Source organism: Camelus bactrianus, chromosome 7 (genome assembly GCF_048773025.1).
Source record: "Camelus bactrianus isolate YW-2024 breed Bactrian camel chromosome 7, ASM4877302v1, whole genome shotgun sequence".
Lineage (NCBI taxonomy): Eukaryota > Metazoa > Chordata > Mammalia > Artiodactyla > Camelidae > Camelus > Camelus bactrianus.
The window spans coordinates 28,620,960-28,643,995 of record NC_133545.1 but is presented as its reverse complement, the minus strand read 5'-3'; the positions used below and the strand labels follow the sequence as shown (position 1 = coordinate 28,643,995).

The 23,036-nt window shown below is 39.8% G+C and overlaps 1 protein-coding gene across 10 annotated transcripts in view; it reads right to left on the bottom strand.

Annotated features, from left to right (window-relative positions):
• The window catches only part of CTTNBP2 (cortactin binding protein 2), a 376,816-nt gene that overhangs the window by 135,349 nt on the left and 218,431 nt on the right, over positions 1 to 23,036 (bottom strand). For 3 of the 10 annotated variants that reach the window (XR_012508104.1, XM_074367168.1, XM_074367165.1), the window contains exon 1: positions 7,947 to 8,054. The exons of 3 other annotated variants lie outside the window; for them this stretch is intronic. Coding sequence is in view for 6 of the 7 variants with exons in the window: in XM_074367168.1 (XP_074223269.1) it covers positions 7,947 to 8,039 (93 nt within the window). In the remaining variant the exon portion in view is untranslated. Of the gene's footprint in view, positions 1 to 7,946; positions 8,055 to 9,004; positions 9,260 to 23,036 lie in introns of those variants that run through there. 4 more of the 10 variants (XM_074367166.1, XM_074367167.1, XM_045511116.2 and 1 more) reach the window with 4 other exon arrangements.

Genomic DNA, 23,036 nt, shown 5'->3' with positions numbered 1-23,036 from the left:
TACATTTTTAAAGTACACAATTTGATGAGTTTGAAGATTAAGTATACACCCATGAAAACTTCAGCATAATCTATGCCAGAAACAAATCCACCACCAGCTATAGCTTCCTCCCATCCTCTTATTTTGTGATAGAGCTGATAATATTTTAAAACATTAACTTGATAACCTCATTTTCAAAAGAAGATATAAGACAGATCTAAATGCCATATTCACATAAAAAATTAGGATCTCCATAAAGGCACCCAAGGAAACATGATACTCATGCACTCCCCCACCAAAAAAAAAAAAAAAACAAAAAACAAAACAAAACCCAGAATCGACATGTTCAAAGACTAACCTTTATTACTACTGCAATAGCTTTTCCTAATTAACAACGAAAAACCAGACCTCACTTTTTAGCGACGATAAGGCATTTAAAAAGGAAAGAAAGAAAAACTGGTAGATTTCAGCTCTACAAGCCACTCCTCTGCCTGTCGTGTTTGGTGTTTGCCAGGAAAAGTACTCTAGGAAAAGCACTCCTTAACACCTAGTTGTAAAAATCTGGTACAGGCGACTTAAACTAATCCAGAGTCTGGTCATCAAACAGAAAGCCTTCTCCGGGACACAAACATACACACGAAAGAGAAGACACTACCTCAGACTCTTATTATTCAACACAGGAGTTTGCAAAAGCTCTGAATTATTTAGGTGTAGGTGTGGGGAGGGCGTTCTTCCAGATATTCTCATGCAGGCTAGAGAGGGAGGCTGGGAGAGAGAGGAGGACAACAAAATAGAACCTGGCTGAACTGTCACCTGAAATTGCCAGAACTGAACATAGGCCAGTACGAAGTTTCCTCCACTACCACCCTCCCCCAAGTCTTCCTGAGGAAAAAAAAAAAAAAAAAAAAAAAAACAAAACCCAACAAACTACAATATTTGGTTTCTGTAGGGAATTCAACAGTCACAGCCAAAAAAGGTCAGAAGACCCTTACCTATACCCTTTAGGAATTAATGGGGTCGGCACATTGCTGGGTACCGAAAAAGCCTCTAAGACCTATTATGAGCCACAGCGCCCTCAGATCTTTGCCCAAACACATCAGCTAAGGTGATAATCTAGGGACCAGATAGAGCCAAGCGTGTTCTCTCACTCTTTGCAGACACCAAGAGCATCTCCTCCAGTTTCAAATTTAGTGGGTTGTGTCTACCTTTGATAGATGAATTTACAGGGGAGAAAGCTGATGGACTGAAAGGGAAAATAAGTGATTTCACTTCCTTAGATCTCAGGTTTCTCAGCAGTAAGATGAGAATGTTGTACTAAGTCATCTCTAAATTCTCTTCCAGCCCCAAGTGTCCTGATTTCACATACCATCAGGGTAACCGGATTACTGGACTCAGGAAATTTAGGTCATTCCCTAAAGCCTCTGAGAAACATTTGAGGAAAATTGATTTTGCCTCTGCTCAGAAGGCACAGAAATGTATTTTCGCCCCAGTTTAATAGTGGGTACCAATAATTAATAATGCACTTAGAACTTTCTGGGTAAACAGGATTTATGCTTTGGGAATGAATCAAAAAAGGCTATACTCAAAATGGATCAAAGACTTCAACATAAGACAAGATACAATAAACCTCCTTGAAGAAAATACAGGCAAAACATTATCTGACTTACATCTCAAAAATGTTCTCCTAGAACAGTCTACTCAAGCAATAGAAATAAAAGCAACAATAAACAAATGGGACCTAATGAAACTTACAAGCTTCTGCACAGCAAAGGAAACCAGAAGTAAAACAAAAAGACAACCTACAGAATGGGAGAAAATTTTTGCAAATGAAACCGACAAAGGCTTGATCTCCAGAATATATAAGCAGCTCATATAACTTAATAAGAAACAACCAAACAACCCAATCCAAAAATGGGCAAAAGATCTAAACAAGCAATTCTCCAAGGAAGACATACAAATAAATGATCAATAGGCAAATGAAAAAACGCTCAATATTGCTAATTATCAGAGAAATGCAAATCAAAACTACAATGAGGTATCACCTCACACCAGTCAGAATGGCCATCATTCAAAAGTCCACAAATGACAAATGCTGGAGAGGTTGTGGAGAAAAGGGAACCCTCCTACACTGCTGGTGGGAATGCAGTTTGGTGCAGCCGCTGTGGAAAACAGTATGGAGATTCCTCAAAAGACTAGGAATAGACTTACCATATGACCCAGGAATCCCACTCCTGGGCATATATCCATAAGGAACCCTACTTCAGGATGACACCTGCACCCCAATGTTCATAGCAGCACTATTTACAATAGCCAAGACATGGAGACAGCCTAAATGTCCATCAACGGATGACTGGATAAAGAAGATGTGGTATATTTATACAATGGAATACTACTCAGCCATAAAAACCGACAACATAACGCCATTTGCAGCAACATGGATGCTCCTGGAGAATGTCATTCTAAGTGAAGTAAGCCAGAAAGAGAAAGAAAAATACCATATGAGATCACTTGTATGTGGAATCTAAAAAAAAAAAAAACCACAAAAACAAACAAAGCATAAATACAAAACAGAAACAGACTCATAGACATAGAATACAAACTTGTGGTTGCCAATGGGGTGGAGGGGGGGAAGGGATAAACGGGATTTCAAAATTGCAGAATAGATAAGCAAGAGTATACTGTATAGAACAGGGAAATATACACAAGATCTCATGGTAGCTCAGAGAAAAAATGTGACAATGAATATATATATGTCCATGTATAACTGAAAAATTGTGCTCTACACTGGAATTTGATATATTGTAAAATGATTATAAATCAATAAAAAATGTTCAAAAAAGGCTATAAATAAAAGAAAGCAATGAAACTCATCTTGAGATTTCAAAAATAAAAATAAAAATTTGAAGACTACCATTAACATGAAAAAACTAAATCTAACTTTCCAGGTACACAGAACAGTATTAAGAAAATGTGAATTTAGCCAATTATAAGGATTTTCATGATGAAAAGTGCGTGTTTTCATGCTCTAAAACTATTTCAAATCTCTGCAGTTATGTCTTGCTTTGAGATTACTCCTCCTAACGTCTCTCTAAGGGGAGGGAAGAGGGTTTCTGACTGGGTTTGCATGCTCTGATTTCGTTCTTCCTAATCCTTCTTTCTCCTCTAATTCCCCTGGACCCCATTTTCTTTAGAACATAGCTCAAATCCCACTTCCCTATGTCTTGCCAGACTCAGAAATCCCTTGTTCTCTCAATTCTGTCTTAGAGACTGTTCTGTTCATTTATTTGCAATTAATTATGCCCTGCCTTGTGTATTTCCTCATTCTATTAACTTATTTATCCATATTAACTATTTTCTCATCTCTGCTACATATGTCAGGACAGAAAGAGTATTACACATTTTACATGGTTTTACCTAACATATATGCCTCCCATTTGCAGTATAAAAATGCCTATTTCATTCAGTATAAAATCAAGAAGTATGTAAATGATGTGTAAGCAGATATCCCAGTGTAAGATACAATGTCACAGCCCACTGTAGGGGCAACGAAGTAACTGATCGATCATTTCCACTCATTTTTCAAGAAACCATTTCTAGTAACCTCAAGTAGGGCGACTAAGGAAAAATACTGAGAACTTGGGGTCAACACCCCATGGTCGTGCACCTCAGAGCACCCACACTGCCTGAGGCCTTTCATGGAGGATGAGCAGCTCAGTGTATTAGAAGGAAGTAAATAGAATGTCAGGAAGGCAACCTGGTCCTGGATGTAATTAATTTTAGGTATGAGAAAACTGGAATGAAAACCACAAAAGTGGCTGAGTCAGGGGCGGCAGCCTCTGCTAATTCAGCACAGCTACTTCCCTTTTCCTCTTTCAGATCTCCTCTCAATCTCCATTTTCACCTTGGGGAGGGAAAAAGGACCACATCTCAGATAAAACAAATGTCTATTCCCATCCTAACTCAGCCTGTCCATGTTACAAGAGCCCTACGTGGGACATGGATCAATTTCACATGTGAGCTGACACCCAGATCCACTAATTGTCCTTTAATAACATTGAAGAATAGCCCCTCGATGATCTGCAGGTGGCAAATGTCAGCATGCTGATTTTCAAGTAAAGGGCTGAGACCTGGGCAGCTAAACAATCTTCCTACAGTTACAAAGCCCTTCTGGAGAACTCAGGCCTTTGGAATCATCTTGTCCCCCTTTCAATGATATTTAAAAATATCAAAACCAAATCATCTGCAAACAAGTGTCCGTTTCACGCAGCAATGTTAACTTGGCCACACCATACTTACTATACTAACCTTTTAAATCCATCTTCAACCTACTTGGTCATTTACTAACAATTTATTCCAAGTCAGCAGTAGTTTTTTCTAAAATCAGGATTTCTACATGAATGGCATCACATTGTGCACGGCACTACTAATATGATCTTGTTACTTTTGTACAAGTTATTTTTAACAGATTAAAAAAAAAAAAAACCCTTTGCCATCAATGTCATCTCTCTTATAACTGTTCTCCATTTCTTTACCTAACAGTCAAAGACAAGTTTCCTTTTCCACATTATATAAGTCTTGCAAAGGAGCACCAACAGAGAAGAATATAATCAGGTGCATCCAAATAAAGTCTTCTAAAGCAATACTCAGACATGCTTAGGTGGTAAACTATGTGCGGGCAGAAGGGAGAGACACTGGCTCCATCCTGCCTGGGCACACTCAAAGTTGAATTCTAGTCCAACATTTTTTGACACCTGCAGACTATTTCACACTCTCCTGCCCAATTTTTCCTTTTATTCCCTTTTCCTATTTCCAAACCTCCCTGCATTTCTCTCTTGATCCCCTCTCCTACACCCCAGTGGGTGATTTAGCCTTGACTCTTATTATTGGAAGAATTTAGGATGGGAGGGGTGCAATTTCCATCCCACCACCTCCACATCCCCAGCTTCAATCATTATTTAAAAGGGAAAATCTGAAGGGAAAACCACCATGTTGGAAACTCATTTTTTTAAAAATCTGTAAAGTATCTGAAATGTCATTGAGCAAAGCAGCTTAGAAAGGGAATATATTACATTGAAAACCAAAAAAGCTAAGAATCAGGGTCATCTTTCTGAAACAAGAAAAGATCTATAACATCTATAATGTTAATTACTACAAATCATAGGCCAATAGTTTATCACAACTGGGTATCAAATGAAGTAAAAGTTCCAATTAGCCAATTAACTTAAGGATTATAACACAGCTTCTTGTTGAGCGTTCATTTTCTTCATTTAGTAAATATTGGTGGAACATTCACTATGTGCCTGGAACTGTGCTAAGAAACTTTTCCTTTAACAAACAAAAACTACACTGCTCTTCTTGAAAGAGGAGGCTGCTCCCTCCAGCCAGAACTTTGCTGTCCATACAATCAATGGCAGATAATCTGTAAATGGCTAAGTACGAAGCCTGTGAAACATTTTCTCACCTCATAAAGTTATGTGAAACACAAGAGGATAAAACCAACTGGCAATCTAGCCTAGGCATGGATTCAATCACAGAAGAGGACAAACAAATTGTTCCTGTGAGTAGCATAGTAACAATGATAGCAACAACAATAAAGTCCAAAAATAGGTGCAGACAGAAATATATAACCTATTTAAGATTTTAAAAAAAGGAAACAGGGAAAAGCACCATGTAGAAATCAGTTATATTCTAATCTTGAGAATATTTTAGTCTATTTCCTCAACTTCTAAGCTATTTTGCTAGGGGCACAGAGTTGAGTTGGAAACCTCAATGCTCATCTCTGAAAGCCCCTCACATGTGCCCCAGGCCACCTCTCCAGGATTCCTAGGAAACAGCCACTTTTGCACACAGCTACCAGCAGTCTCCCTGCCCAAGTCCTCCATCCTTCTGTGGAATGTTTCTAGATCTTTCCACTAGGAACCTTGCCCATGACTCTTCTTCCCCCTACTCCTCATGCAAAATTTTTGTGCCTCTCATAACACCATGGTCTTTGATTTGATTTCCTGGTGTATGTGAGTTTCCACCACTGGAGCATGTTACTTTAGGACAGCAAAGATGTTTCTCATGACACCTCCATCTCAGTTTGTGTCTGATAACGTGTGTTAGATCTCAAATATTTCTTACCTAAATAATTCTGTGAAACTTTCAATATTCTATAGCTGCCATGCAACTAATTTTTAAAAAGAAAGCTCGGCAAAATTGGCTAAGAAGTTTCTTTTTATTGCATTTATGTTCAATACTAGTCACCTGGAAACAAATTTAAGATGCCAGCTAGTCATTTGTTTAACATTACCGTTGTCCATTTTAAACAAAGTCACTGTCCAAGTTTTTTCGCGTCACTATCACCATGGCAACAAAATTTATATCTACTTTTTACATATTAGCTGCTCCAGAAAAGCCCAGAATGACAAGAATGTTGGTCAACTTCCCAAACATAGCTCTAAAAAGACCTACATTTTCCTTTCACTCTTAATTCTTTGGTGACAATAAAAAGATTTCTGTTTTCCATACTGCTTTATCTATTAGGAGTTATTTCAGAGTAGAAATAGCAATATAGTCTATAAGAATCATCACATTTGGCTAAGGTGTTGAAAATAACCCAGGTCTCGGGCATGGTTCACAGCAAAGACTATTAATATGATCCTACTTAAACAAAGTAGCTGTTACCTAGCCTTACACTTGGATGCTTTCAGGATTTAAACAGCTAAGAACAAGAATCACAAACTAATTTTAAAACACTCCACTGAAAATCATATTAAGCTGAAAACTGTAAATTAAAACTGTCTCTAAGCAACAATATAAATAGTCAAAACTTTGTGAAAACACTCACTTTCAAAAATAGCCTACCACTTCAGGTCTCCACTGGCTCATTACTACCAAATATACATATAAAAATGCATAATATGTAAACCAACTTGAAATGAGATACATCTCTAAAATTCAAATAAGAATCATCCACTAAAAAAATTAAGTCCTCAGTTGCCATAAACCCAAAACTCATAAACATGTTTTTGAATTTTAATTATTAGATTTGAGGCAGTTACAATGACATATTCTTCAACCTAGCTTTCCTTTAATTAAAAAAATCAGCCTACAGGCCAATTGTCTGATATGGGCGGACCATATTTTATTAAGTGAAAAGTAAAATGCTCAGCTTACTGTGTAAAAAGCCATCATTAAAATTTTACTAAAATGTCAAACATTTTGAAAAAATATTAGATTAAGATTCTTACTGCATCTCCTCAGAATCCTAAGAGTCCACGGAAATAACAAAGGAGTTTCACTTTCAGAGATTTTCCATGGCTATTCGAATCAGCTGGGTGAAATGATCAAACCTCTACCTAGAAGCAGTGAAAATCAGACTCAGCAGAAAGGGAACACTGACCATATTAACACAAAAATCTACCTAGCATCTAAGGCTCTGTTTATAATTCAATCAAATAAAACTACAGACCAGCTACAGGCTGTAACTCAGATGTGTGTTTGGGTAATTGTCAGGTGATTAAAATACTGAGGGTAGTAGAAAGAAACCCATTTCCAGTCAATTAAGCAAACAAATTCAACCTTCCTGGGGAACAAGAAACACATCCCTCTTTTTCTTCTCACCCCCCTCCCCTTACCATCTCTTGGGGATGAATGTACCCAATCATAACAACTTCTCGAGAGGTTTGTTGTCTTAATAGCTAGCTTCCTTACTGTACCTTACACAGGGGATCTGATTTACTGCATTACAAGTAGGCTAGTTTTATTTTAAATCTTAAGATCACATTTTTTACATAAAGAATAAAACATCAATTTTCCTAAAAGTTTCTAATCAAAACTTGCCAATTTCACAAGTGGAAATCAGCAGCCCTCCACCTCCGCGTATCCTTCTCTTCCTGGTTCTCTTTTCCTTCCCAGGCTCAGCTCCTCTCCCGCCCAAGTTGCTTTCCTCCACATCTCTCCTCTCCCTCTTCAGAAAGCCCTACCTTTAAGCAGCGAGGGAGGAAGTTAAAACTGCCCTGACTACTCACACCTGGCCCTGCCTTCAGCTGCTGCTTCACCGACTCTGCTGAGATCATGGGTGGGAAGAACCGAGGGGCGTCTACGCTCGGCTCACTCCATCCCACTCCGAACCTCCAGCAGCAGCAGCCAGATCGCGCCAAGGGTGGGAGGCGCTCCCAGAGCTGCCTTTCTTTGCAGATCCTTGCAGCTCCTGCCAAGCTGCTTCCCAAACCCCAAGAACGTTTCCACCCAGGAAATGTGGGTCCAGTCTTCCTTCAAGGCAGGGGCTGGAAACCACCATTGAGCCTCTGTGCTCGGGGATATTCTGGGGGTGAAAGTAGAGACCAGCGATTGATGGAAGCTCATTTGGCTTCTAGACCCCAGCGAAGGAGAACAATGTGTTGATACCTGCTGCTGAACCTCCACCTAACCCGGGCACCGTTTCGGGAAGAAGGAGGACATCTCCCCCGCCCCAACAGCAACCCCCATCGCCAGGTGATGGGGCAGCAGGCTGCTAGGACCCAAAGCGCCGGTGCTCAGCGGCAGCAGCGCCCACAGCTGGTCTAGGGGCCTCTCCCAAGGGACGTTAGGCACACGCGCACACACACACAAACAAAATGGGCATCCCCACACCTGCTCGGCACTGAATCGCCAACCCACGCTGCTTTCCGGGTCCACTGAGAGATGCCAGGCACCCCTGAGACACGCGCCCACAACCTTCCGCACAGCGAGAGGCGAACAATAGGGGGTCAAGTTCGCCAGAAAATACACCCAGCCCTGGCCAAACCCCACCGCAGCGGAGGGAGTGAGTGCAAGGCACGCAAGGGACCGACGGATCAAGACTGACTCTCGCGGGGCTCGGAAAGGACAGAGGGATTCCCCAGCCCCGGCGGCCGCCTCGCCCCACTCCCCCTGGCCTCCCGGGATGAGGTACCCCGAGGAGGGAGCACCCCAAGGAGAGGACACCCGGAAGAGCCCGGGCTTGCGGAGCGTCCCAGGGACGCCCACCCCCGGGCCCCGCGCCCCGCGCCCACCCTTGGACCTCAGTTACCGCCGCCTCCGCCGGGGCCCCCGCCGCGTCCTCCGGGGCGCGGGAGAAGTCGGGCTCGCAGCTCGCGCCGTCCGTCGCCATCTTCCTGCTCTAGCGGATCCGAATGCGAGCTCGGAGCGGTGGCTCCCGGTTCAGCCCTTTCGGCGCGGGCGGCGCTTAACCCGCGGCGGTCCGGAGACGCGGGCTCTCGCAGCCCGGCCGCCGCCGCCGCCGCAGCCGCCGCCGCTGCGCTCCCTCCGCCCCTCGCCGCCGCCCCCGCCGCCTTAACCCGCTGCGCGCCGGCGCGCCGGCGCGCCGGCGCGCCGCCTCCTGTTCCCCGCCCCGCCGCGCGCCCCGCGCCCGGCTGCCAGCTCTCATCCGGCTCCTCGAGGTACGAGAAATGGGCACGTGCCCAGGCCAGGTGGAGACGCGGCGCACAGATGGAGAAATCAAAGTCTTCGGGCGAGGAGAAGGAAAGAAAGAGTCCAAGAGCTGATGCGCCCAGCATGGCCCCCACCAAGCCGGCGGCGCACAGACGGACCGAATTAAATGTCAGGCCGCCTGAATCCCAATCCTCTGTTACATCAAGGGAAGTCCTTCACTTCAGCCGCCTCGAGCCCACCGCTAGAAATCATATAAGGCATCCTTTTCTTTTTTTCTTTTTCTTTCTTTCTTTTTTCTTTTCTTTTTCTCCTTTTTCTTCTTCTTTTTTTTTTGCATGACTGCCGCCAGTGCATTTTTACTCTCCTGGTGTATGTGCCTGCGTTTGATTCTCCTCCAAAAACCATCAACTTCCAGATCAAAATGTGTACTGCTACCCTTTACTATGTTGACACCCAGCCCCTCGGCCATACCTTTTCTACACAATCTCTTTTTCAATAAAGGTGAAGCAGGGCCCCTTTTTTTGTTCTTTACCCCAAACACGAGTGATTTTGTGAAGGGCTAACCAAGAAATATTAGGTGTTATTATTTGTAAAAGAAAGTGCTCTACTTTTAAGAGAATTTGTAAGAATTACTCCCATGTGATGGGGACACACACACAAACAAAACTAAAACTTTCCTAAAAAATATATGGGAATTATAGGCCTCTGAAGATATTTCATGAGATGAGTGAGTTAGGCCCAAGCTCTTACTTTTCCCGTCCCAAATCTGATTCATTTCCTACCCTTTCCTGCCAATTCCTAGGACGTGAAAATCTATCACCTTATCAAGCCCATATGGTATAGGCCCCCCCAAATCATCAGATCCCAAAAATGTGTTGAAAGCACAAAATCAAATGGAAGCATTCAAACTGTGTCTCAAAGAAGTAAAACAAACCACAACCAAATCCTGGACTTGAAATTCTGTAATATGAAATGTTCAGTCCAAGGGTTACAGATCAAAGTTCATTTTAAACAATGGCAGACTCCTAATGAAAGGTTTTTGGTAATTTAACTGCTTCACTTTCCAAATTGAATCTAAATATGACACCAAACAGGACAGAGAAAAATCTTTTCTGCAAAGGACCTGAAAAGGGGTGATTGATAAGTTGCAAAATGTTCCCTCCCAGAAGAGGTCTACATCAAGAAAGGACTTACACCTGGAACCCTTGGGTTAAGGGTCAAAGGTTCAGAAATCACCTCCAGGGTATCCTGTAAGCAACAGTGCTCATTTATTTATTTTCTTTGACTTTACTCTGATAGCTACTCCCTCTCTTAGCCCTTTGGTTTCCATCCCTGTTAGTCATACCACTTTCTTTTACCAAATATTCTCTCTGAAACTGCTCAATATTGAAATAACTAGACTCATAAGATAAAAGAAAAGCATTTGACAGTAAAACTTAGATGCTGAGCTGATGGTAAAAATTTTAAGTTGGAACCAAAAGCATTCCTTGTTCTTTTCAAAATGCATTTTCACATCACAAGATAATACAAAAATGTAATGATACTGACACTGACAAAATGTACTTGATACTGATGTTGAATTACTACCCAAGAAATTGGCCAGAAAAAAATAAAAGAATAAAATAAGAAACTTCACTTGGGAGTTAAGAACTAGGAATATGACATGATAATATTTCTAGAAAGAAAATCCCATTTATTTTTTACATGCAGTTCAATTTTTTTAAAAAATCATTATTGGGAAGAAATAGCTTCTATTGGTCTAAACAAAATTAAAGCAGAATCACATCACAAAGGAATCAGTCTCTGAGTGGTTTCTTCCCTTTCACTTTTTTTTATTTTTAATGAAAAAAAAAAGATTAAAAAAAAAAATCACAGGACAGCACATTTTTCTAACTGCCAAAATCCAGGGCTTCAGAACGAAAATTAACAGCATTTTGCCTCTACCTTAAAGCTGCCACTGACCACTACTGAGAGCTGAAGGAATGTCCCACCTATAGAAGTCGCACACCAAGAGTCTACTCCCTCAGCAGTTGCCTGGACCTGGGCTGCTTCTCTACCAGATGGACACTTGCTGGTTTAAACTCTCTCCTGAGAATTAGCCTCTGTTGAGATTGCAGATTAACTCTTTCTGAAAGACTTTCTTTGCACAAAGACAGGCTCTATTAGAGTCAAGCCAAATAGATCTGAAAGGGTAGTGACTTGATGGCCCTAGAAATTAAATCTTTTAAAGCTCCATTAAACAGTAAGTAAGTAAATAAATAAATAAATAAATAAAGACAGAAACTCAGACAGACAGATAGACAGACAGACACCCTAGGGCTAGAGTGAAAATTTCTGGAAGGCAGGGGAAAAGAAGAGAGATGGAAGTATAAACAGGAAGAAATGAGTATATGTGTGTGTGTGTGTGTGTGTGTATATATATATATAAAACAAAATCAATCATGATTTTTAAGCAGTAAATTTCTTTCAGCATTAAAATGGAAGGAGAGAGACAATATTTTACAAACAGAAAACCACTGGCTACATTGTCTTCTCCTTTGAACATAAGGGATGACCCACTGACAAATGAATTTAGACAAATTGTTTTTTGAATCTTGGAAGAGACGTGTTTTTGCTGAGCCATAGCACACTCTTCAAGATTCTCTTTTGAGACCAATGAAATGGGTTTTTGCAGCTAGGAATGCAGACTGCTTGGGGAGCCCAGTGGTTTTCTGCTTAAACCATGATCTTGACCTCACCGGCCACATCCTCCAACCCACTAAACCAAAAACCCAGAGAGTTATACATAATGATGCAATGGGATGCTTCCTTCCATGTGAAAAGATATCCTAAAACAGCTTCCCTCGTGGAATAAGAGAATTCTTTATTTCTGTCAATGACAACATTTATGTTAACTCCAAAGAGCAAACCATATGTTGTCATGTCTTAGTATTGCCAAATGACAAAATTACTGAGGAGCAAACCATTTCTGACTCCATCCACAAGGCTATAGTTATACAATTTATATACTCCAGACCATGCTTATCCCTGTCTACACCGCAGTGACCGACCTGGGAAGCCCCAAATCTTGACATCAGGAACTCTAACAAAAGAGCACAGATAGACTTTGAGTGCCCTGGATCTATCAAGTTTTTGAAACCAAGACATTGCCAGAAATGAGTTTTCATATGACCTAACAACATTCCCTCATAGTCAACTTGTCATTATCTACATGTGCTTAGGCTCTTTGTGGATTTCACTCAGTAAATTTAATCCTAATCTAGTTAGCCACTCTTGTCAACAACCTATGGTTTTGGTAGGTCTGCTTCACCAACTGCAGTTGGTGTGTGCCAAGGGAATGCAAGCTAATTTTACCAAACTAAAGCAAAACATAATTAGGAAATTAAATCTGCTAGGTAGAAAGCAAGCCAAAGCTAAACATAAATATATCATCATACTCACTCCCAGCCCTTTTTAACATCACCTCTAGCTGGGAACTACATTTGGTCATTCAGTGCTAAAGGAATGTGCAAATATAAAATTTTGTTGAAGAATTAAAGGTTCAGTAAGAACATTTTTCCCCAGTTTGGTCACTCTAAGAACAGAACCTGGGGCTAATACAGAACAATGAAGCAGTGAGGGTTCAGTCCTCCTTAATGTTTTTAAAATCTTAAACTGTTACTTGTTGGTTGGACTCTTATCTGCAGAAGTCATTTACAAGAGTAAGTTTTAGTGCAGAAGGATGTTTTAGTGCAAAACCATTATGGAAAAACAATTTTAACACAGGAATCTAGTCCATTGCTGCCCCTCATCCACCTGAATTGGAAATGGATCTGAATATTTCCGTTTCTTCAGCCTCTTTAACAACCCCACAAGCCTGCAGTACGTAGTTACTAGGCAACCACTAAAGCAGGGGTGTTTATAACATTAGGCATTAATTATAGGGAGCTTTCTTTTTCTTAGAAAGTTTAAAAACTATATAAATAGGTTGTGAGATCAAACCCTTTTCTCCTCTGATGAGGAGTGTGGAGCTAGTTATAAAATCAAAGAAGAGATTTTCTTTTCACTATGGGGTATGTATTGTTCAATTCAAAAGGAAATGTAGTATTTGAAGAATTAATAAGGAAACTAAAGATGATGCCCTTAAATTTTAATAACTAGGCAGATGGCATTTTTGACTGACTCAGTGTGATGATTTACTTATGATACAAAATGCAGGAAAAAAGCCATAAAAGTATAGTACCCCAATGTAAAGTTAGAATAAACTGATACATCCACATTTCCCAGACAACTATAATCATTAGCCATACACCAAGTTAATGGAGTTTCAAATACCTTTGAAACTTTTGAGACATAAATTCTACCTTATACTGCCCGAAATCTCACTTGAAGACAGTAATTTTTTGGTCTACATTTTTTGATTGATGAAAATAATTTAGGCTTATTTGAAATTGTCTAGAAATGTGATGTCATTATTTGTAAAGAAATACTATAAATATATAGAGCAGAAGTTATTCAATTAACCAATAAATACAAAGTAAAAGTTAATTCATAACATGAATAAAACAATGTCATGGCTAGACTGGAAGGCTTAGTTATATTTATGATTCAAGAATTGAATGAAAAAAAAGCATTGGTATTGCTATTCTCATTCTAGGGAAGGTGAAATCACTTGTGGAATAATAAAGAAAAATACTTCTGACAAATCACTATTAAGGTTTAAGTAGTCTGAAATTTTATTCTGACAATTAAAGAAACATTTAAGCATGGAAGCAGTTTTATGCTAGCAATACAATATTTTTTCCTTATGTAAAACAGAAACAGCCACCTACTGACTATTCCTATCAGAGTCAACATTCCCTCATCCTTACGTCATCACTTAATTCTCATGATTTATCGCTTTGAGCATTAATATCATCTTTGTTAAGAATCAATTCATTCGAGGTATGTTTTATTACTATTCATCCTCCCCTCAGAATCACTATAGTAAGGACCTCACTTTTTCAGCTTTCAGCCTCTAACTCTTGACCATTGATTCTCCAAAAGGCATGTTGCCATCGGGTCACAAGACACGTTTGCTTGACACTTTCTGATGGGATCAGCCCTCCACCCTCACCCAGCACAGCCATAGATACCCATCAGAACAGTGGTGGGGAACCCAGTTCCAAGAATTTAAAATATGAGGTGGTAGCAGGGAAGTGTTGAACTGAATCTGCTCAAAAGCTTGAGTGGTGGGTAAAGACCCCCTATTACAAATACCACATTGTATGGTTCTATTTCCTCTAAGGAATCATTTTTAGAGCCATAGAAGCCAACAAAAATGGAATCATAGATTCAAACATCAGAGGTAAAGCAATAAAGCTGCTAAAAGGAAAATATTTTTGTGAACTTGTGAAACAGAACGTAAGTCCTTACTTTTAATGCAATCCAATGTATCAGTCTTTTTTTCCTATGGTTTAGTGCTTTGTGTCCTGTTTATTAAATCTTTGCTCAGCTCCTTCCCCTCCCAGATGCTGTTTCCTCCTGGAGTCTCATCCTGCACATGCCCCACTTAGAATTCAGCCTAAAATGTGAAAGGAAATTATATACAGATATTTTGGACTCTTTCTCTTAGGTTTATTCCTCTCTGGGGCTTTGTCCTTCAAATCCCAGACACTTTGGCAACTCACAAACTTGACCTCTGCATCCTTAGCCCAATAATACTCATCCTTATTCCCCATCTGACCCCCACCCCGATTCCTAGCCCTTCACTCAAGAATCATTGCTTCTCAAGTTCTGCCTGCAGTCACTACTTGCCAATGCCTTCTAACCGTTGTTTTATATATGTTGTTTTACTTTTTTTAACTTTCAGTAGGAGGTACTGAATGCTAGTACTCTGTCGTGACTCGAACTGAAAACCACATGTACATACTTTCAGAGGGAGTGTTCATAATTAACAAAACTTCCTAATATTCCCTTGTCTAATTAGATCGATCCAGGACTGTATTATTTGTTTTCTCATTCTAGGAACGGGGGTGAACACTGCTTAGACTCTCCAGTCACCACTGACAAGCAGAATCCAGGCACTGATCTGCTACCTCATCTACAGTCAGACGTGAAAACCACGTTGGCAACAAAGGATGACGCTGCAGAAGTACTAATACCATGCCGTATAAACTCTATTGCTACTCTTAAAAATGGAGCAATGCTCCTTTTATTTCTAAGGAGTAGCATGCCTGCATGAATTTCAGAAAATAAGAGAAAAATTAGAGATTGAAAGGAAGAGAGGAAGAATTAAGTGGGGGGTGGGGCTTCAGTTTCCATCAGTTAGGAAGACTGATAGCAAGTGGATGTCTTTCAAAGAACACAGGCATCTCAAATGTGAAAGTTCTGGTACTTTCTAAGAACCTCTGGCAGAGTTTCTAGGGATCAAGTTCAAATGAAGTTTGGTGAGTCTGTAAGAACAATAACTCCAAGTCTGTAGTACCTAACACTGAGTCCAACACATGACAAGCAGTCAGTGGTATTTAATCAAATTAATTCAATGGAACCATTGGGTGGATAGATGGAAAGACAGATGATGAATAAATGGGTGAAGTAAATATTATTGCTTCCTTACTTTTTCATGTCCTTGGCCCCTTTGGTGTTGTGGTGAAACTTACAGATTCCTTCTCAGAAAAAACTTTTAAATGCATAAAACAAAACATAAGATCATAAAGAAAAATCCGTTATATCCAAATTCAGTGATCAAAATTCTGCATATAAAAAAACAAATTTGGAATTCAGTAAGTAATAGATAAGCTTCTTTCTTCCATAGCAAATAAGATGACATAGTAGCGGGCCCATAATTAATGCAATTTTGAAGATTCCATGAATGTAAATAACACTTTGAAAACTCTGCAACAATTTTACATACTGAGCTTTTAAAGTATCTGTGATTTCTGTTGTGACAAAGTCAAAGGCATGGCCAGGTCTCTTGTGGCCTGTTGCCTAAATTCATAACTGAAGTAAATACTATCAGTGAGAGATTAGTGAACGTGAAAATACAAATTTTTATTTTTATGGACTTCCTGTGGAATTCTACCCATGAACACTATGGTTTAATAAGCTCACTTTACAGATATTAGGCAGAGTTCATCTGTCCTAAAATGAAAATTTCTGCCCAATTTGAGACATTTAATGATATTTGGGATGGGGAGATTAAAATTTAGACATGATAAGCCAAGTAGGGTATTCTAAAGAGAGAAATTAAAGATTCCCAAATGTCCCCACTGCCCAAAACAAAACAAAACAACTCAGGTCACATACTGTAGAGTAGTGGTTAAGGGCAGGGTTACATGATTAAGAACCTCTTTGTAGCTGTATGACCTTGGGCAAAGGCTTCCCTCAGTCATCTCACCAGTTAAGTGGCAGTCATAATGGATCTTGCCTCTACAGGGTGACTGAGAAGACTAAATCGATTGATTAATTCATTTAAAGCACTTAAAACAGTGTCCGGCCCCCAGTAAACTCCTAGTAAGTTTCTACTCATTACTGTTTTCATGTTCTGCATATAACCATCACAGGATGAAGAGTCATCCTAATACACACAGAATTTCAGAAAGAAATAAATTATTGAATTTAATAAAATGATTCTGTAACTACACAACAGTCCTAACAAGGCTATTTGTATAAATTTTTTTCTTTTTTCTTTTTGAAATACAGTCAGTTACAAGGTGTCTATTTCTGATGTACAGCATATTGTTTCAGTCATGCATATACATCCATATATTTGTTTTCATATTTTTTCATTAAAGGTTACTACAAGATATTGAATATAGTTCTCTGTGCCATACAGAAGAAATTTGCTTTAATCTATTTTTATATATAGTAGTTAATACTTACAAATCTCGAACTCCCAATTTATCCCTTCCTGTCCCCTTTCCCCCTGGTAACCATAAGATTGTTTTCTATGTCTGCGAGTCTGTATAAAGTTTTACTTTTAAACCAAATATTCTAAGATTTTAGGTTAAATAGTAAAAATTCTCCATAAGTGCTTGCAAAAGTCATAATAGGTAATTGTGGATGGGTCTTGTAAGTCAGTTTTGGCCAAATTGGTTATTGCTACAATTACAGCATGCCTCTCTTGTCCAATGAAGAAATGTTTTAATCAAATACTACATAGTAATGGTTCAAGAATAATCCTAAGGGGTTACGTAGAGCAGGGGTTGAAAAAACTGATCAAGTACAGGCCATTAGACCCAAACCAGCCAAATCCAAGCCAATGAGCTAAATCCAGTAAGCAGACATGTTTTGTTTGATGCATACAATGTTTTCTTTTTTTAAAAAAGGAATAAATGCCAACACTTAAAAATTGGGGTATTTTAGGTGCTTCCTGGGAATACTGGTCAAGATAGTGGAGTAGTAGGACCATAAGCTCGCCTCCTCTCATGATCACAACAAAACTACAACTGACTGCTAAACAACCATTGATTAAAAAAAAGACTGGAATTTACCAAAGAAAGATCTTCTTCAAGTGGAAAGAGAAAGAGGGAAGCACAGAGGGATGATAAACAAGTTTATACTGTATAGCACAGGGGACTATATTCAATATTTTATAGTAACCTATAATGAAAAAGAATATGAAAAGGAATGTATGTTCATATATGTGTGATTGAAACATTAAGCTATAGAATTGACACAACATTGTAAACTGACTATACGTCAATTTAAAAAAGACAGGAAAAAACAAGAAAAAAATTAGGGAATTTTATTTAAAAATTCAGCTTTCCAAACTCAAAAAATCAGAGGCTATGACACTGCTGGGCTCGCACTGAATTCCTTTGAGCCTGAGGCGTACCCTCTCCAGCTGTCTAGAATCACTTCCTACCCTCTCTTATTTTCCTTTACTTGCTTTGTACTACTTCCTTTACATTACCTGTTTGTCTTCTATAGAGTTTTAACTTCATAGTCTTTCATGCAAGATACTGTACTTTACGGATTCCAATAAGATTTTATGCATTTTATTTATTTCAATGAAAAGGGTGAAGGAAACTTGGACTTAAAAGCATCTTTAAGACCTGGTGATGCAAGTATCTTGGCATCCACCATGAAAATGCACGCTAGCAATTCATAAATCCTCTGAAAAAGGCCAGTATGAGCATCTGTTATGGGCTGAATTATGTCCTCCTCAAAATCCATTTCTTAAAGTCCTAACCAACCCCCTAGTATCTCAGTGACTATTTGGGAAAAGTCTTTATAGAGGTAATTAAGGTAAAACGAGGTCAACAGGGTGGGCTCTAATCCAATACGACTCGTGTCCTTATGAGAAGAGATTACGACAAAAACACAGAGGGAAGACTGTCTGTAGGAGGAGAAGAGGCCTTCAAAGAGATCAATCTGCAAACCAAGGAGAAGTCACCTACAAACAACAGAGAAAGGCCTCAGGAGACACTAACCCTGCCAACACCTTGATCTTGGACGTCCAGCCTCCTAAACTGTGAGAAAACAAATTTCTGTTGTTTAAGCCACCCAGTCTGTGGCACTCTGTTACGGCAGCCCTAACAAACGAACACAGCATCTCTTCTGAATGAAACCATTCTTCCTCTGGTCTCCTACAAGTGACTTTTATATCAACCAGCTCATCTCTAGGGTAAGCGCGCATCTCCATGGGAAGAAGTTATGGATGGACTTGAAGCAGTGTGGGTGCCTCGGTGCTTCTCAGTCCAAGTGTTCCAACACAGGCTTGTTACCTGCAATCCCAAAGTTTGTCACAAGCAATTTGTCCCTAATAATAGGCACAGTCCTTAAGTTTGCTTGCTTGCTTGCTCTTGCTTTCTTTCTTTTTGGTAATAAAAATGAGATCAGATTCAAGGTTATTTCTGTATCATCTCATTCACTTGATTTTTGAGTATGCATTAATGAGACTGACTAGCCCACTAAGAATTTCACCAAGCTTGTCAGATGTCTTATTTATGCCTGCAGTGCATCCTATACCCAAACCTTTCCCATCAATGTACCAGGGCTCAAAACTGTCCACACTGCACAACTCCAGGGGGCTCCACTCATCTGGTGGTCTATGTAAATGGAAGCCCCATGCTCCACAGAAGCTGTGAAGGCTGAATAAGATCTTAAAACATTGGTTGTAATTTAAAATTCCGGGGAATTGGTATTAGAAGAACTGTTTGACTTGAAGCAAGTGACTCATCTTCAGGGACTCTCTTTTTGATGCTATAAAATGGGAATAAGCATTTCGATACTTATTTCACCAGCTTATTATGAGGATTAAATGAGATTAAAATGTACCAGTGCCTCAAATGCTGAATAGAGCTACACAAGGATATTAGGACCTTGAGTTAGCCTTTAGCTCTCAGGTTCAAAGATTCTTTCAGTGGGACATCTGCAGCCTCATCATGAAGAAACATAACCAGCCCCTGGTTAGGTCAGACCCTGGTGGAACTTCTGTCCTGTGTACACACATATTTTGAGCTCTTCATTGAGGAAATGCCTCTGGGGTTAAAGCATTCTCTTTCCCTCATTACCACATTTTTTTAATAAGTGAAATTTCCCCTGTCAGAACACATCAAGATACCATGGTGACAATTGCTATAGAAATGCTAAATTTAGAAAGAAACAAGGTGATTTCAATTCTCTTGCCTCTTACCCATGTTCAACAGCCTAAACCAACCTCTTGCTGGTCAGATGACTGAAAGTGGCCACCTGCCCCAAATATCTTGACCATTCTCTGCCCTACAACCTAAAACTCCCACTTCCCACGGCCTTTCAGAGTTTGTGCATAAAATTAAGTCCCAGCCTTACCTGGGACATAGATAAACTCGGATAACATTTATCAAGTTGTCTTTTTAAATTTTTAAAAATATATAATTATCCACTTGAATCTAGATCAATGGTCATTAAATCAAATGATTACAAGGGCCAGGTATGTAGGACATCTGAATAAAAATGGCCAGGTAGGTCGGACAATAGAGAACTGAAGGGATTTGGGCCAGCAGGAACACACAGGCTCTGTCCACCTATAAAGCGGAAAACCTTCCTTGAGTTGAGTCAAGAAACACAAGCCCAGTGCTGTCACAGCTTCTAATTTTTCAAGAGAAGGAAGAAATAAAATGTTTATGTGATATTTCCCAATTTTAAAAACATACTTGCAAGTCAAGTCTGGCCATGGCGGCCAGTGTTCTGATTGATGGGTGCCCTGAATTCAGGAATCATCTCCCTGAGCCTTAAAGTACAGAAACACGGAAGCATGCTACCCACGTGCATTGTGAGTGGCCTCCCCAGGTATCCCCACTGAATAAGCCCCCTTTGGAGGTTTAACAGCTTTATAGTTTAAGCAGCAGACCAGGGATTCACGTGGCGATCACTCAGGGACTGCTTTTTGGAAGACACTGCTGAAGACGGGAAGCCAGGAAGCTACTCACAAGCTAACACCAGTTTTGTGTCCCCTGGGCCTACACATTGCTGAGCACTGGAAGTTTCAGGAATGAATGAATTCCTCCACCTCTTAGTGCTGTGCCGTAACACTAGCAGGTGTTCACTAAAAGCGGTACTGATTCATGTTCATCCAGCAGTCTTCAAGTAGCTGGCCAGGCCCAGACACAAGATACTGAGCGAATTCAGGGAAATAAATTTGGATTGGGGCAGGGAAGAAAAGTAAGGAAAATTCCGGAATGGAGGCATTTTCTGGGTTGGGCAAGCCTGGGGGAGTGGCCTTCAGTATGTGTCCCCTTAGCATCTAAATAACTCAGAGGCACTGAGAAATATTTAAAGGCACCAAAGTAAATTTTTCTGTTTTACCATGATAGCAAAGTTTGACACACTGGAAAGTAACTAGACACTGAATCTCTAGCAGTTACCACTTCTTTTCAGGTGTCTTCATTTGTCAAAATTATGGTGGCTAATAAAATACATCTATAAATTAAGGACAGATAGTAATAGAAATATCTCAATCAAAATACTATAAATATTGATACTTTATTTCAAACTCTGGATTTTCCTATCTTAATATCCCTTGAAATTCATTTGGATATGTCTCTAATTAGAGTAAATCACAAATTTTCACATATTAAAAATAGCTATGCAGGAATATGTCCTGCTTCTCAGGAGAGGGGTTGGGAAGTTTCTAACCAATGTTGATTTTGGAACAACACTGTGAAGAATATCTCAAAGGCTTAGATTTTTCCAAATTAATTATTTTGAAGGCCAATGTAGTAAAAACAATAAGAAAAATATAGAATAAAAACAATATGCAGCTACGTTCATCATTTTCTTACTAATTATAAGGCTCTCTGTTCCCCACCTTCTATTTTCTACAGAAACTGGAGTCTCCCTGTTCTCTCTGACTGCTGAGACCCCTTGAAGCTTTCACAGGCAGGGCCTTATCTCATCTCCAATAGCTCCATCCTCTCTATTACCACATGGAATCTATCTCGTTTTGCCTTGGGAGATTATTTGATTACTGTAAGTGTTGGCAAACTTTTCTATAAAGTGTTAGGTAGTAAGTATTTTAGGCTTGTGAGCCATACATTGGAGCAACAGCTCAACTCTGCCCCATGCCATGGGAGAGCAGCCACTGCTGTTGGGCCAGAGTTGTCCTGCAAGCCCTATTTTGCTTACCCCATTCTAATAGAAAATTAGGTACTTTTTGCATTATTTACAATTATATCTTGTCTTCCTAAATAGATTGTAAGTTCCCTGCAGGCAGGAAAGTCTATATCCTGTTTTGCAACACCTGTAGGACTTTGGCCTACAGTGTTTGGATCATTAAATGGGCTTGATCAATGTTCAGTCATTGACTATTGGCTTATTGTTTGATTTCTGTGTGTTGGGGGTGGGGAGAGTCTCAGAAAACGATGGCCTTTTTTTAATGGAAAAGACCTTGGCTGTTATCCGTCCTCTTACTTTATGGATGGAACCAAGGCCCAGATGGATGTGTGATTTTAGCCCTAGAGTAGGTTACATGTTATGCTTCCAGCATAAATGCAATTCTAATGATTACAGCCTTCTTTCATCATCCGAATGAAATAAAGTAAGCTCTTACCCCACACAAACCAGGTGCATATTGTGCCCTCCTTGATACTGCTAAGGCTTTCCTAGAGGGGTTTTCAGTCCCTGTGATGCTCTTCCCTTACTGGCTGCTTTGAATTCTTACTTTTTGACCCTCTTGCCCTCAGATCTTCCAATCATGCCATGGTTCTTTTTTCTGCACAGTGAAGGACCTATTTTTAGAGTTTTCCATCATAAAAAAACTTCACATTTTTAACCTAATGCACCTTTTAATAAATGTAAAAATCCAATTCCCTGCTGATTCAGAAGTGCATCCTCCCAACACAAGCTGAAAGTCACCAACATCTGTATATTTCCAGCAGCCCAAAAGATGGTTAAATTTCAGTTTCAGGAGTTTAAATCATAAACACAATTGTTTTTCAAAATATGAAATTGCACTGTTTTGCTAAATATGCCTTTTCTTACTACACACATGGCTTGTATCTCCAGAGATTCAATTTCCAAGTCCAAACCCAGAAATCCATGCTTTCCTGGTGAGAATCACTGTGCCTAAAGGAAATGGCTACAGCTCCAACCCTGGCAGAAAATACAGGGTAAATGTATGGAGCAACAAGGCTCAGATTTGAGAGAACAGATTATGGTAACATCCTGCTACTTTTGGAGGCATAAGCAAAGCAAGCAGCCAATTTTACACAGTTCAT